The 12674-nt window shown below is 32.4% G+C and overlaps 1 protein-coding gene across 1 annotated transcript; it reads right to left on the bottom strand.

Annotated features, from left to right (window-relative positions):
- Positions 1-4683: 4683 nt before the first annotated feature.
- On the bottom strand, positions 4684-9377 carry LOC127705829 (uncharacterized). The gene is made up of 5 exons (XM_052210188.1): positions 9313-9377; positions 8744-8821; positions 6520-6607; positions 6096-6199; positions 4684-5011 (listed from the first exon to the last, which is right to left on the bottom strand). Exons 2-5 carry the CDS (start codon positions 8805-8807, stop codon positions 4944-4946), a joined length of 324 nt encoding a protein of 107 aa, XP_052066148.1. The 5' UTR covers positions 8808-8821; positions 9313-9377; the 3' UTR covers positions 4684-4943.
- Between the last annotated feature and the right edge of the window lie 3297 nt (positions 9378-12674).

Raw genomic sequence — 12674 nt, 5'->3', positions numbered from 1 at the left:
ACAACATTATTATAATAACAAATAATCATTTATGATATATAGCTCCTGTAATTGTTCTTCATATAATAAAAGCGGAGAACACTTTGATCAGCAACTTCAGCGGTTTATGCAGGCTAAACTAAAATAAAAATATTCTACATTTGTTCTATGCTCAAAATAGATGTGGGAGATGTGTTTTGAGTGCTTATATTACAGTTGATTTGGCAATGAAGGAAAAAGTGTTCCTCATAATCTAAAATTTTACAAACTTAACACACTCTGTGTTCTCTTCGAATTTTTTTTCTCGACCGATTTCAATTTCCCAGTTATGGTCACTTACGCGGAATTTGTACAGTACATATACTGAATTCGTTTTTGACCAGAAATATATTCCTTAGACGTGTTCAAGTATGCAAATAAATTCATAGGGTATCATATGTGGTAGTTGAAATTATTCAGTGAACTAATTGTGCGTCCGTCGTCGTCTTTCATACATATCAAATGATGTATCCACTGCATGTTTGCTGATCGTTGTCTGTTAGGCCTTGCTCTCCAAATTATAGCCCTCACTTATGTAATGATCAATCATAAGTGTGTGTTGGGGGAGGGGGGGGGGGGACTTTTTTTCTCGGGTCAAACATTTTTTCTTTATTAAAAAAAAACAGTAAATAATTTTCTATATTCTATCATTAGATTAACCGATGTATACTTTAGATGTTGAATTAAATAAAGATTTAAAAACAATAATACATCCTTAACATGTTACAGCACTCCCTCTGGTGCTTATTGCACTAAAGATTTCTTAAGCTTAGCATTGTTTAGACGCACCCAATTTTTTTTCAGAGGCACGGAGTTGAATATTCACGGAAATTAAACTTGAGAAGTCTATACAGATGTACGAAAGAGCTACACACTAAAAGACATTTTAACAGACTTGCTATCGTATTTTCTCATAATATATACATATCTATATATTAAGATGAGGGTCCGGAGGGGATCCTCCATTACTCTATTCTTTATTTTTTTGTCCATTAATCTGTATTGTGTAAACCCAAATCCAAACCCTCATACATGTTTCTCTTGTCTTAAATAGAAAATGTTTGAAAAGGAAACATAACATTCGTTTATTTTTAGCTATTGCATGTCAGTATACGTCGATATCGGTTTGTAGTAGTCTTTCATGCAAACAAACTTGTCACACGATGAGCATCTGCGTGTAATATTTGTCGCTGGAATATATATGGTCGGCTTTCGCAACAAGAAACAGTGTATTTACGTAAACTTTTAATTTTACATGAAATCCAAATGAACCTTCTCTAATGTTCAGGTTTTTTTTACAGACTATTTAAAACCCTGATTTCACGGTTGTTTTTCATACATGTTACTTGAGAAATGTGTATATATGCATGCTCTTTTGTTAATGTTTTTCGACTTACATGTATGTAGAATGACAGTCATACAAGTGGGAAGTATTCAGTACATGAATTAGTGCCTATGACAAGACTACTGTAACTATATGTGAAAGATAATTGCACGTAAACGGCTTCAGGTCATGATTAAAAAATCCTAGTTTTTATTGTAATTGGGATACGGGCAGACAAGGGTGGGTGTGCGAATTTGATTAATTTGTGACACTATCTTGGAAAATAAAAGAAAATAACCAAAACTTCAAAGACTTTGATTTGTCTCCGAATTAACCTAAGCGAGATTTAGGTGGGGAAAGGGAGTTTTTATGTTTTTTTTAATTAAGGGTTCTGGACCAGCACTCTTTTTAAAAGAGACTAACTCCATTCAATGTAATATTATTCCCAGTTTTAACTTTTAACAAAAACATTCAGTAAAATTTTAAACAACCCAATTATATGATACATGTAATGGTACAATCTGTTTGAAGGAACGGAATGAATAAAATAAAACCGAAAAAAACTTGAATGAGCGTCGTGCATTGATTTGTTCCTATTGAAATGATAATTTCTAGTTTTGAAATTAGACTTATAATTCAGTTAGATTGTACATTATTTCAAAATCAAAGCTGCTTGGAAATTTACCTATTATAAACTACATAGGCCTACGTGTATCTGTATATAAATTGACCAATAATTAACTTTTAGATTAAAAGATAATGTGCTACGGCATGGAACCAAAATTGTGTACGATATGTCATTTATTTTATTTCTTGAAGCATAACCAAGTTGAATCTGCCGTAAAGAATGTTGACTAATTACTAGTGATACTGTTTACAACATAATTTTACATGTTTTACATGTACACATAGTTTTGCAATATTTAATTTTGGCATATTTTGTTTTAAATATGCCGGGTTGTGAGTCGATATTTGCACATGTAAATTTTGAACAGAAAAAATAGAAAATCCGCTGTTGAAATTTTTTGGAACTGATTTATTTTTGCAATTAATAAACGCTTATATTTCTAATTAAAAGTTGTTTTGGAATGTTACGGTTTTAAACACATATACGTAAAATATTAAGTCATTTTAACAAAATAAATAAATGTACAAATGCACTCGACGATTATTTTATAATTTACACAATTAGTTGACGCGAAAAGTAAACGTGCGTTTACTTTCAAGTGCACGTAAAAATACAATTGAGAAGTCTGTAGTAAACGCCCGTTTACTTTTAAGTGCACGTTAAATAAACTTGTGAAATATGAAGTAAACGCGCGTTTACTGCTGACTAAACGGACACAGAGTAAACGCGCGTTTACTCGAGTAGACATTAGAAATTTCCATTTTGACCGTGTTAACGTAAATGAAGTAAACGGGCGTTTACTAGTAAACGCGAAATTCAAAGTTAACTAACGAAATATGTGCACGCCGCGTAAACTTGCGTTTACTTTATGTAATGCTTGGTCTGCACCTAACTGTTTTAGTATATATTGTATTACTACGATCCTAGCTTTTAAAAAAACCCAGTATCATCCGTTTACTAATTTTTCATTTTCATTTAATATCGCGTCACCTCATGTCCTTTAGAACTATTTCCATGGGTGAACAATCTTTTAGAAAGTGCCCATGGCAATATCCAAAGGCAAAACGTCCGGATGAATGAAGATAACTCTCCATTTCTGAAAAATAATGGAGAGTTTAAACCAAAGATTTACGTCACAGGTGTAATTTATTCCTAGATACATGATATTTTTTATTGGGTTTAGGCTTTGAACTAGCCATCAATAACTGTGAATACTCTCAAATCTGTACTTTGTGTCTTTTATGTTTTTGTTAGGGTGTTATTGTGCTTTGTATCGATCTGGTGAGGTTAGCCCTTTTAAATTGATTTCCATAGTTTATTCTGATGTTGTACTGTTACACTACTGTCCTAGGTTAGGGAGATGGTTTACCGGCAGCAGACTTGTTTAACTCCGTTACATTTTGTACGTGGCTGTCCTATGTCAGTCGTCTGTAAATCGGAGGTTGTTATTTGTTGCTGTATATCATATTTGTTTTTCGTTTATTGTTTCGTACAAAAATGAGGCCGTTAGTTTTCTCATGTGAATTGTTCTACATTTGTCATTTCGGGACGATTAGACCGTACAGTTACCTATATTGGTTAACTTCTATGTTCTCTGGTGAAGAGTTGTCTTATTGGCGATCATACCACATCTTCTTATTTTTATTATTCAAAATCATAAGTCAAAAACAAACTGACAACGCAATAGCAAAAAAACAAAACAAAAACAAAAACAAAGAGGAAATTACAACATTACGCAAAACACAACACAGAAAAATAAAGACTGAGCACCACGAACCCTGGGTGATCGTAGGTAAGCAATTTCAGTTTTACATGTGGCATCCATTGTGTTGCTCATGGAAGTATGAAACCCGCTGATAAGTCTAATTTGGTAGGTCACATTTGAGGAATAGAGGACGGAATTGTGGTCACCACAATTGGAACATATCCGTCGACATCAATGACTGATCTTTTTTGTTGCCTAGTAATTATAATTTATATAATTTAAATAATCAGAGAAAAAAAAAAAATCCCTGAATATAAACCGAAAAAATAATCCGATTTAAAAAGCAAAATATTAATTAACTAAATGTTTATTTTTAACACTAAATGGCAAATATTTTATGCATATTCAGAACGACAATTACTAGCAATTGATAAAAGACATTTTCCACAAGGCAGTTTAAACTTGCCACCAGAAAATGAGTTTTTTTTTATAGGGGTAGCATATTTGCCGTGAAACAGGCCAATTTTGGATGCATGAGAGAGGGTGCAAAGGTTCATGAACGTGCAGAGAGGTACATACTCCCATGTTGGACTTGACATGTATTTGTTTACGTATTTGTACATCCCGCACAGCTAAACGAACGCCCCCACTGCAACAAGGGTTTACTATCGGACAGGGGAAATCTAAGGATGACCACATTTCTATACCGTCGTCGTAAGAAACCAAAATAAGAGCCCGAGGTGCACAACGACACTAAGAACTAACGAAATTTTTATTAAATTAAGATAAGGGGTTAAGTTTCCGATCTTGGAGTTTCACAAAGTCCATGCCGTGTTTCTGCGAAAGTGTTACATAATTCTTTCTCGCAGTTAAGGAGCAGTAGCGGATAGAAAAATGGGGTGAAAGGTTGATAAGACGGGCAACTCCAAAGCTATATAAGCAAAACATACTAACTTCTAGGGATGAGTACAATAAAAATTGTTTTAAAGAGTGTAAACAGGTTTGAGGTATTCATATTTCAGAATTTATAACAACTGTTGTAAGAAAATTATAATAACTGTAAAAATAATTCATTAATTACAAATTAAACCAAGAAAAGTATGCATGTGTCTTAATCAGATTTTGCACATTTGTTCGATCCATCCAAGCAGTGCAAATGTGCAAAAGTGAATTAAATTAAGGCGAAGAACTTAAATCCTAAACATTTTTTTGTAAATATGGACATGTATCTTCAGGTTTGTTCGTATAAATGTATTAAAATGCGGCTTCTAAGCAAGCATATACGATGTAAGTCCTAAACCAATGACAGTCAGGTTGACAAGAATACTTCCGGCACCTGTAAAGAAAAAAAAAACAACAAGTTATGTTAAACATCTGTAACTTTTTTAATATGTTGATCGTGAAATATAAAAAAAGTTGAATATTGAATGTATAATTACTTGCTGGACGTAAACTCGAACTGCTCCCCTCCCTCCAAAAAGCAACAACGAAAATCAAATTGTGTTAAAAAAGTGTTCATACTATAACAATTTTATAGATGACAACATGCCCTTACAAACATTCTCTGAAAACCTGACAAAACTCAATTTGGGGTCGGCACCCTGATAATATTTTCCCAACGACTAATATTCAATAAAGACATTTCACCATTAAGGTGTACCTGTTTTAACAGACGTCGAAAGTAGTACTATATAGTTTATAGAAGCTAGTAATTTGTATGGGACTAATTTATCAGTCATCTTATAGTTCAAATCGCTTTTAATTTTAATTTTAACAGAAGGACACAACATGGAGATGCAAACTCTTACAGAAAATATCAACGTGGGACTCGTCAAATTAGTACGCAGGAAATTCAATGGCTACGCAGCGTATAAGTGGTAACGTTTTGTTGGCAATAATGTAATTGGATCAGTTTTATAATTTTGGTAGATTGAATCAACATAAACAGATTTTTTTATTTTAATTTACTTGATATGCTATAATATAATCAACATGGCAATCGGTTTAGATTTTTTAAAATTTTTTCAAAATTTCCGATTTTCCCTTAAACTTAACGGGGTGCTTATTTAACGTAGGGTCTTCTTAAACTCGGTTGAATTTATGTTTATTGAAACCGGTAGTTTTTCTAATAGACCTATGTTTGTATTTTCCTGCATTTGATTTTTGATTATTGAAATATTTGGAATTCTGTTGGTGTCCATATTGCTTTAGACTGTGAGCCTCTTTCCAAGAACCTTGAAACAGTTATAGCAGTTAGCCTATTATCTCCGTTATTATGATACTACAATTCTTTAAAACACTTCGTCAAAGGTACATTTGTATCTGGTGTATCCTTTAGTACATAAGGCACATCACCGGTAAGCAATTAAGAGTAACATATGAGTGTATATCAAAGGATAATTAAGATTTAATATATTTACCACAACCGTACTGAGATGCAGCCTTTTTGCCTGCGTCAATAATGATCTTAGATACACTCGCATCGCAGTCGTCATCCAAACATGTCAGAAAGATATTCACTGCACTGTTTTTTAAAAAGAAATAACCAAAACAGTATAATAGCATATAAACGAAGTTTAATATCAAAGTTGCATATTAATGTCTTAAATATATTCAACTGTTTCATAAATTTGTGAGTAATATACATCTAATATCGAAGTTATTATTTGTAAACCAAATCTATTGCTAAAAGTTACTTTTATTGATTGAAAGGCACATCTTTTTTCCTCAATTCCTCATTTTCATGTATAGCATGTTATAAGTAGATAAAAATGACGCATACCAATGGAGCAATGTTTAATTGTGCAAATAACAAAACAAGTTCTATATAAAGCAAAATCTTACTAGCATATTCTCTCCTTGTCTTGCAATGCGTTTGTTATTGAGCTCGTGAAAGTTGTGCGGCAGGCAGCACAGTCCTGTGCTTCAGTTCCTGAATAAAGTATTATTAAACATATTTTGATAGTTTTATTTAAGAGTAACCTATGATTAAGTTTAGTCGTAAGATTAATTTTTAGAAAAGAATCCATCACCTAGAAAAATAAGATTCTTCCTCTGGACGCATGGAACAAAAAAAAACATGTAGTGACACAAAAGACCCCAATGATCAAATTTTACGAAATATTAAAGTATAATGCTAATTTAGCTCAAAGAAATATCGTGCTTGTATCTATCGAGTCTGGTTGTTAACGTGCAAAAGTTACATTGTTGTAATGAGTAAACACAAATCAAGGCTCACAATTTTAATTGAATTCTATATTCGAAATAACTAAACATTTTATGAAATCTTATTAAGGTTTTGATTGCTGATTAATATGAATTCAGGAGTTGACGGGTAATGGTTAACGATACAGGTCTCCAGCAACACAAATAAATCCAAGACGTCTACTCAAGCTTCCGTTTGTTTTATAATATTCATGTAGGTTTGTTTGTCAATACAAATACGTGTTAAGGGCAATTTTTTAAATTATAATTTTATGACGGAGTTGTGTCCCTCCTTAGGACACTTATACTTTGTAGATGCACGAATTGCTATAACAACTATCCCTCGACGTATGAAAAACGGTCGGAAACTTTGCTGAGATGAATAAGCTTGTAAAAGAGGGACGAAAGATACCAGAGGGACAGTCAAACTCATAGATCGAAAACAAACTGACAACGCCATGGCCAAAAATAAAAAGACAAACAGACAAATAATAGTACAGATGACACAACATAGAACACCAAAGACTAAGCAACACGAACTCCACCAAAAACTTGGGGTGATCTCAGGTGCTCCGGATGGGTAAGCAGATCCTGCTCCACATGTGGCACCCGTCGTGTTGCTTATGTTATTACAAATCCGGTAAATAGTCTAATTCGGTAAGTCACATTCGAGAAAAGGGAGGGTATTGTAGTTACGACATAAGGAACATATGCGATATCATCTGTGAAACGGTTATTCCATAACGGTCAGCCAACTCGTGATGGCGTCCGTAAAATTTACGAAGGGATGACTTCAACTTCACTATTTGAAAATAAAGTCATCAAATTATAAATAAATATTAACAAAAGATTATGTCAAATAACAAGAAAAGCTTTTATAGCATAATTCCAATTGGTGTAATACATTGGCATTAACAAACCTTCTGAGACGCCATGATAGTTAATATCAATTGTAAATGCACTACAGTCAGTGGGCAAATCTTTTAATTACCTAATTTGAACCAACCAATAAATAGTCAAAGCAAAGCTGTTTCGCAATTTGTGTTTATAGTTAAATAATAATTAAAAATACACTAGAACATCGTTGATATTCATAACAGGAAACGCTTAACCTGTAGATACGACCAGTCTCACTACTTTTACAGTTCATGCTAATTGTTTAATTGTTACCTTGATTTGTATATTTTTAATCGAAAGATGAGATTTGAACATCGTAAACAAGTGTTGACTAAATTTTGTATATCGCGTTCATAACATAATTGATAAAAATATTACATAAATGGTTTGTTTTGTTTTTAGATTTAGTACTTTTTATAAAAATTAATTATTGTAAGCCTGTCCTTGAAAAATGACAAGAAGCAATTGGAAGTCGAATTTAAAAGACAACCGTAGTGTCACATCTGTTTAAATCCTTTGATGAGTAAGTGCGCAGCGCATATGTTAATTATCAATTTTAATCTATCATTTTTCCGTATTTGAAATCTTGGATAAGTTATTCTATTCGTTATATTGACCATTAGCCTTTTTTATTTATAGAAATAAAGGAGACATAATTTCTGCTACGTATTTTCAACTCCTTTGAATGCATCGTTACCCGCAATGTCTTAGCAACACCAATTGTTGAAAGAATTTACATGCAAAAAAGGTTCGATCTATTTTTATTTGAAATCACGGTATTTCATTTCAACCATGTAAAAATTGTCGTTAATCGGACAACCCATAAATATTTACAAGTACATAAACATCTGAAAAAGAAAATGTTCTAACCCTTTAGAAATGACAAAATTTGATTAAATGCCATTGTAGACATCAAAATAAAAATTATCTAAGAAGACAACACAGATCTAAAGAAAAAATATCTTACCTTGCATGAAAATACTAATAAACACAAGACAAATACTGAGACCAATGACAGACAGTGTAGACATTCTCCTGGTTTAAACTGTACAAAGAAACAAAATTTACAAAATGAAATATAAAAAGATGAAAAAAAAAAATAAAAAAATAAAAACTGCACCCAATTCAATCAAATATAATAACAACAATAAGTATCAAGATAAAAAATATCAATCACAATCAAATTATTTACAATATAACAACTCGTTGTCAAGTCTAAATCAAAAAAGGAAACACACACAATTTTATTGAAGAAAAAAGACCGGTACTTTAAATGAAACGAAAGGTTAAAAATCATAATCATAAGAGGAAGCATGTATGAAATATAATCAGACATAGTAATTTTGTAGTAATTTACTATTTAACATCCAATTAGTAAACAAAAAGAAAAGTTGACGATTATGATCAAATACTAGCATGAATTATTTGGGTTTGTTAATTTAAACATGTACAATGCACAAATAAAACATTTTGTTTGAGAAAAAAATATAGAACCACAAACAGCCTCATAATTTCGAATATTTAATGAAATATTACCTGATTGGTATAAATAAATGTTGCTGTTGTCGGTTACATAAAAGCCTTAATGAAGTTTCAATCCTTCTGAAATAACAAGCCTAAAATCTTTGATGAGTTATAAGCTCAATTTATATATACTTGGCCACTTCTTAATTTCACAAATCACTTGATCCACCTATTTTGTACTTGAGTCCAATCAAGTTTCAAGTTTTGTGTCACTCTTAGTTTACACTATAACAATAGGGAAATAGGGAAATGGTAAATTATATTACGCCATAGATCTTCTGGCTAGGCTTGAGATGGATTTTGCTTCATATTCAAGAGTACATTTTTCTTTGAGATTGTTTATATTTACCGCTGCAAAGACAAATAAATAATAAAATTCATTTCCTATCAGTCCTTTTTTGAATTTATTGACGAAGCGCTCCAATAATATACCACCTTCTAATTTTAATACGAAAACTAACTATAAGTTGCAACAGTGGGGTTAACTTTATTAAAATCGGGTGTTAGGCTTGAGACAATAAGGTAGCTATTTATAGACACAAAACTGTTTCAACTGAGTATAACTCGGGTCTATAAAATAGAATTGAGAATGGAAATGAGGAATGCGTCAAAGAGACAACAAACCCGACCATAGAGCATAAAACAGCCCAAGGCCACCAATGGGTCTTCACCATAGCGGGAAAATACCGCACCCGGAGGCGGGCTTCAGCTGGCACCCTAAACAAAAATGTGTACTAGTTTAGTGAAAATGGACGTTACACTGAACTCCGAAACATATAAATGAACTAAAATTTAAAAAAAACATACAAGACTAACAGAGGCCAGAGGCTCCTGACTTGTGACAGGCGCAAAAATGCGGCAGGGTTAAACATGTTTTGTGAGATCTAAACCCTCCCCCTATACCTCTAGCCAATGTAGAATAAACAAACGCATAGCAATACGCACAGTAAAACTCAGTTTAAAAGAAGTCCGAGTCTGATACAGAATAGGTTACAAAAGAAACTGAGCAAAATGACAATGATACATAAATTAACAAAGGACTACAAGCAGTGACTGACATGCCAGCTCCATACCTCAATTAAACTGATGGAAAGATTATGTCTTCATCATATGAAACCAAGCACAATCCCTCCCGTTAGGGGTTTAGTATCATGACATCATAAATTATATGAGAAGAACATAACCCGTGTCATGCCAACAACTGGTTTTATAATAAATGTGTGTATTTCCGATGCAAAGACCCTATGATTGAATCAATATTATTTCCAAAATATGACATCTTGAATGACCTGACAACAGTATCGTTACTATATCCCTTCTGAATAAGTCTGTTTAAAGGTTTGGTTAGCTTTTTAGGTGAATGACGACATTTTTGTGCTTTGTATAGAATATTACCATAAAAGATTGGATGTGAAATACCTGAACGTATAAGATGTCTGCATGTTGATTTATATTTACGCATGATGTCCTTGTACCGATGATAAAATTTAGTAAATGTTTTGACTGGTTTGTGATATCGAAAACCCTGGTGTAAAAATTGTTCAGTAATAGAGATTTCTTTTGTTAAAATCAAATACGTTGTTACATACACGAGCGAATCGAACAAGGTGTTTTGTGCAGCTTCTGAAGCCAGTACATAGTTGGAACTTTCATTGTATTTGGTTCTACTTGTAAACAGGTAGCTAAAAGTTTACGTTTGTTACAGATGTCATTTTTCAAAAATAGAGTCAGTTGGAATGTTGGTGAATTCGTGATTTCCTTTTGCAGAACCTAAATGTAAAAATTACGTCAAACAATAATGATATTATTGGCAGCCTTATCAGCCGGAACAAAAACAAATTCCTTGTTCTTTTACCTTATGTTTGATACGAGAAATAGAGCTATTATGGTTGTTGCTAGGAGTAAAATGTTTTTTACAATGTTTAGGTGTAATACCACCATTGATTGTCCCCTATTAGTCTTTGTTAAATTTGCACTTTTCAAAAAATTGTGCAGAATTTATCTTTGTTTCAAATAAAGAAATACTTGGCATGAGTAAAGTTTTATCCTGTTAAGAACTATAGAAAAAATTTCACATAACATTTCATTGCATGTAAGAAAATAACCATCACTGGAAGTTAACCAGTCAAATTTTGCCCCTTTTTTAACCTGTGTACAAGCTTTAGTAACCATGTAACCTCAAGTTTCCAAAATATTCTATAGAAACCCCAAATAAAAAAATAATGGTGCTATGTAATACCCAAGATATATGTTTATGACCCAGAAATGTTTTACTGCAATGAAATGTAGGATCAATTACCTACAACTGTCAAATTCAAGGGAATATTTTTTTTCGACCTATTTTCGTATGAAACCGGATGTGACGTACTATGATTTGGTGTTATTACACCTTTAATACGAATGTCAACTATGTTCATTACTTAATTTAAAAAAGAATCTAAGGATGTTATGTCAGCTTTTTCTCGTTTTATCCATTTCGCGCAGTAAGTACGGAGTGAGTCGTTGATGATATTACGACACTCATTCCAATTAATAATTGACGGGGCGATATTTAGATCCTTTACTGAGGAATAATTTCAACTCTTGGTCATGGACGATGTTAAAGTCTCCTGTTATAACATGGGAACTGGGGCCATAAATGTATTCGAAATTACTGCAATTTCATGACGTAGGTGTACTGTCACTTATATTAACATCTCTACATACTTCGCTATAATTAAACACATATTTCCGGGTTGATTTTTTGTAAAGATAACAGATAAGAGGAAGCTCAGTATTTTCAGAATAGCCAGAAATTTGATCTTTAACGGAATGATCATTAAAAATACCAGCAATATTTACAAAATCAAAACCTTTATTGACATATTTGATTTTAATAAATTGTTTTTTATTATCTTAATGGCGATCAATTTTAGGAAACAGTTTAGAATAACAACATGCAATTATTTTGGACGATTTCATATTTAGGACTGCAATATGGAATTGTGTTGCAATCCTTTTAAATTTGATGTAATTTATTAACAGGTAAAGAACAGAGCTTGGTTAACAGATAATGTCTGTCGTTGGTTTTTTTTTGAAATAGTAATTAGGTCCGAAAAATTTGTATTGTTGGTACGAAATTTTCTCTGATGCGATTTATTCTACGCCTATTTATGTCTAGATTTTTAATACAATGCCATTTCCGTACTTATTGATCAAATGATATTCCTTTAACAAAACGTGCTATTGTTTTCTTATTTATTCAAAACGCCCTGAATATACCATACGCAATTTGGAAAAGCGCATCTATTGAAGTTAAATTGATACCTTTAATGTTATTAAGCCTATGCAATCAAGGGAACACTTGATTTGGACCAACTGCTTATTATTACTCA

Source organism: Mytilus californianus, unplaced genomic scaffold (assembly GCF_021869535.1).
Source record: "Mytilus californianus isolate M0D057914Y unplaced genomic scaffold, xbMytCali1.0.p SCAF_6, whole genome shotgun sequence".
Classification (NCBI taxonomy): Eukaryota; Metazoa; Mollusca; class Bivalvia; order Mytilida; family Mytilidae; genus Mytilus; species Mytilus californianus.
This window is presented reverse-complemented; position numbering and strand designations above follow the sequence as displayed.

What these genes read in the sequence shown, in the direction of transcription:
- LOC127705829 (XM_052210188.1), bottom strand. Translation starts at nt 8,807, where the DNA reads ATGTCTACACTGTCTGTCATTGGTCTCAGTATTTGTCTTGTGTTTATT. An exon ending in GACAAGGAGAGAATATGCTA is followed by an intron (nt 6,200 to 6,519) that starts GTAAGATTTTGC and finishes TTTAAAAAACAG; the next exon opens with TGCAGTGAATATCTTTCTGA. An exon ending in TGCATCTCAGTACGGTTGTG is followed by an intron (nt 5,012 to 6,095) that starts GTAAATATATTA and finishes TTTTCTTTACAG; the next exon opens with GTGCCGGAAGTATTCTTGTC.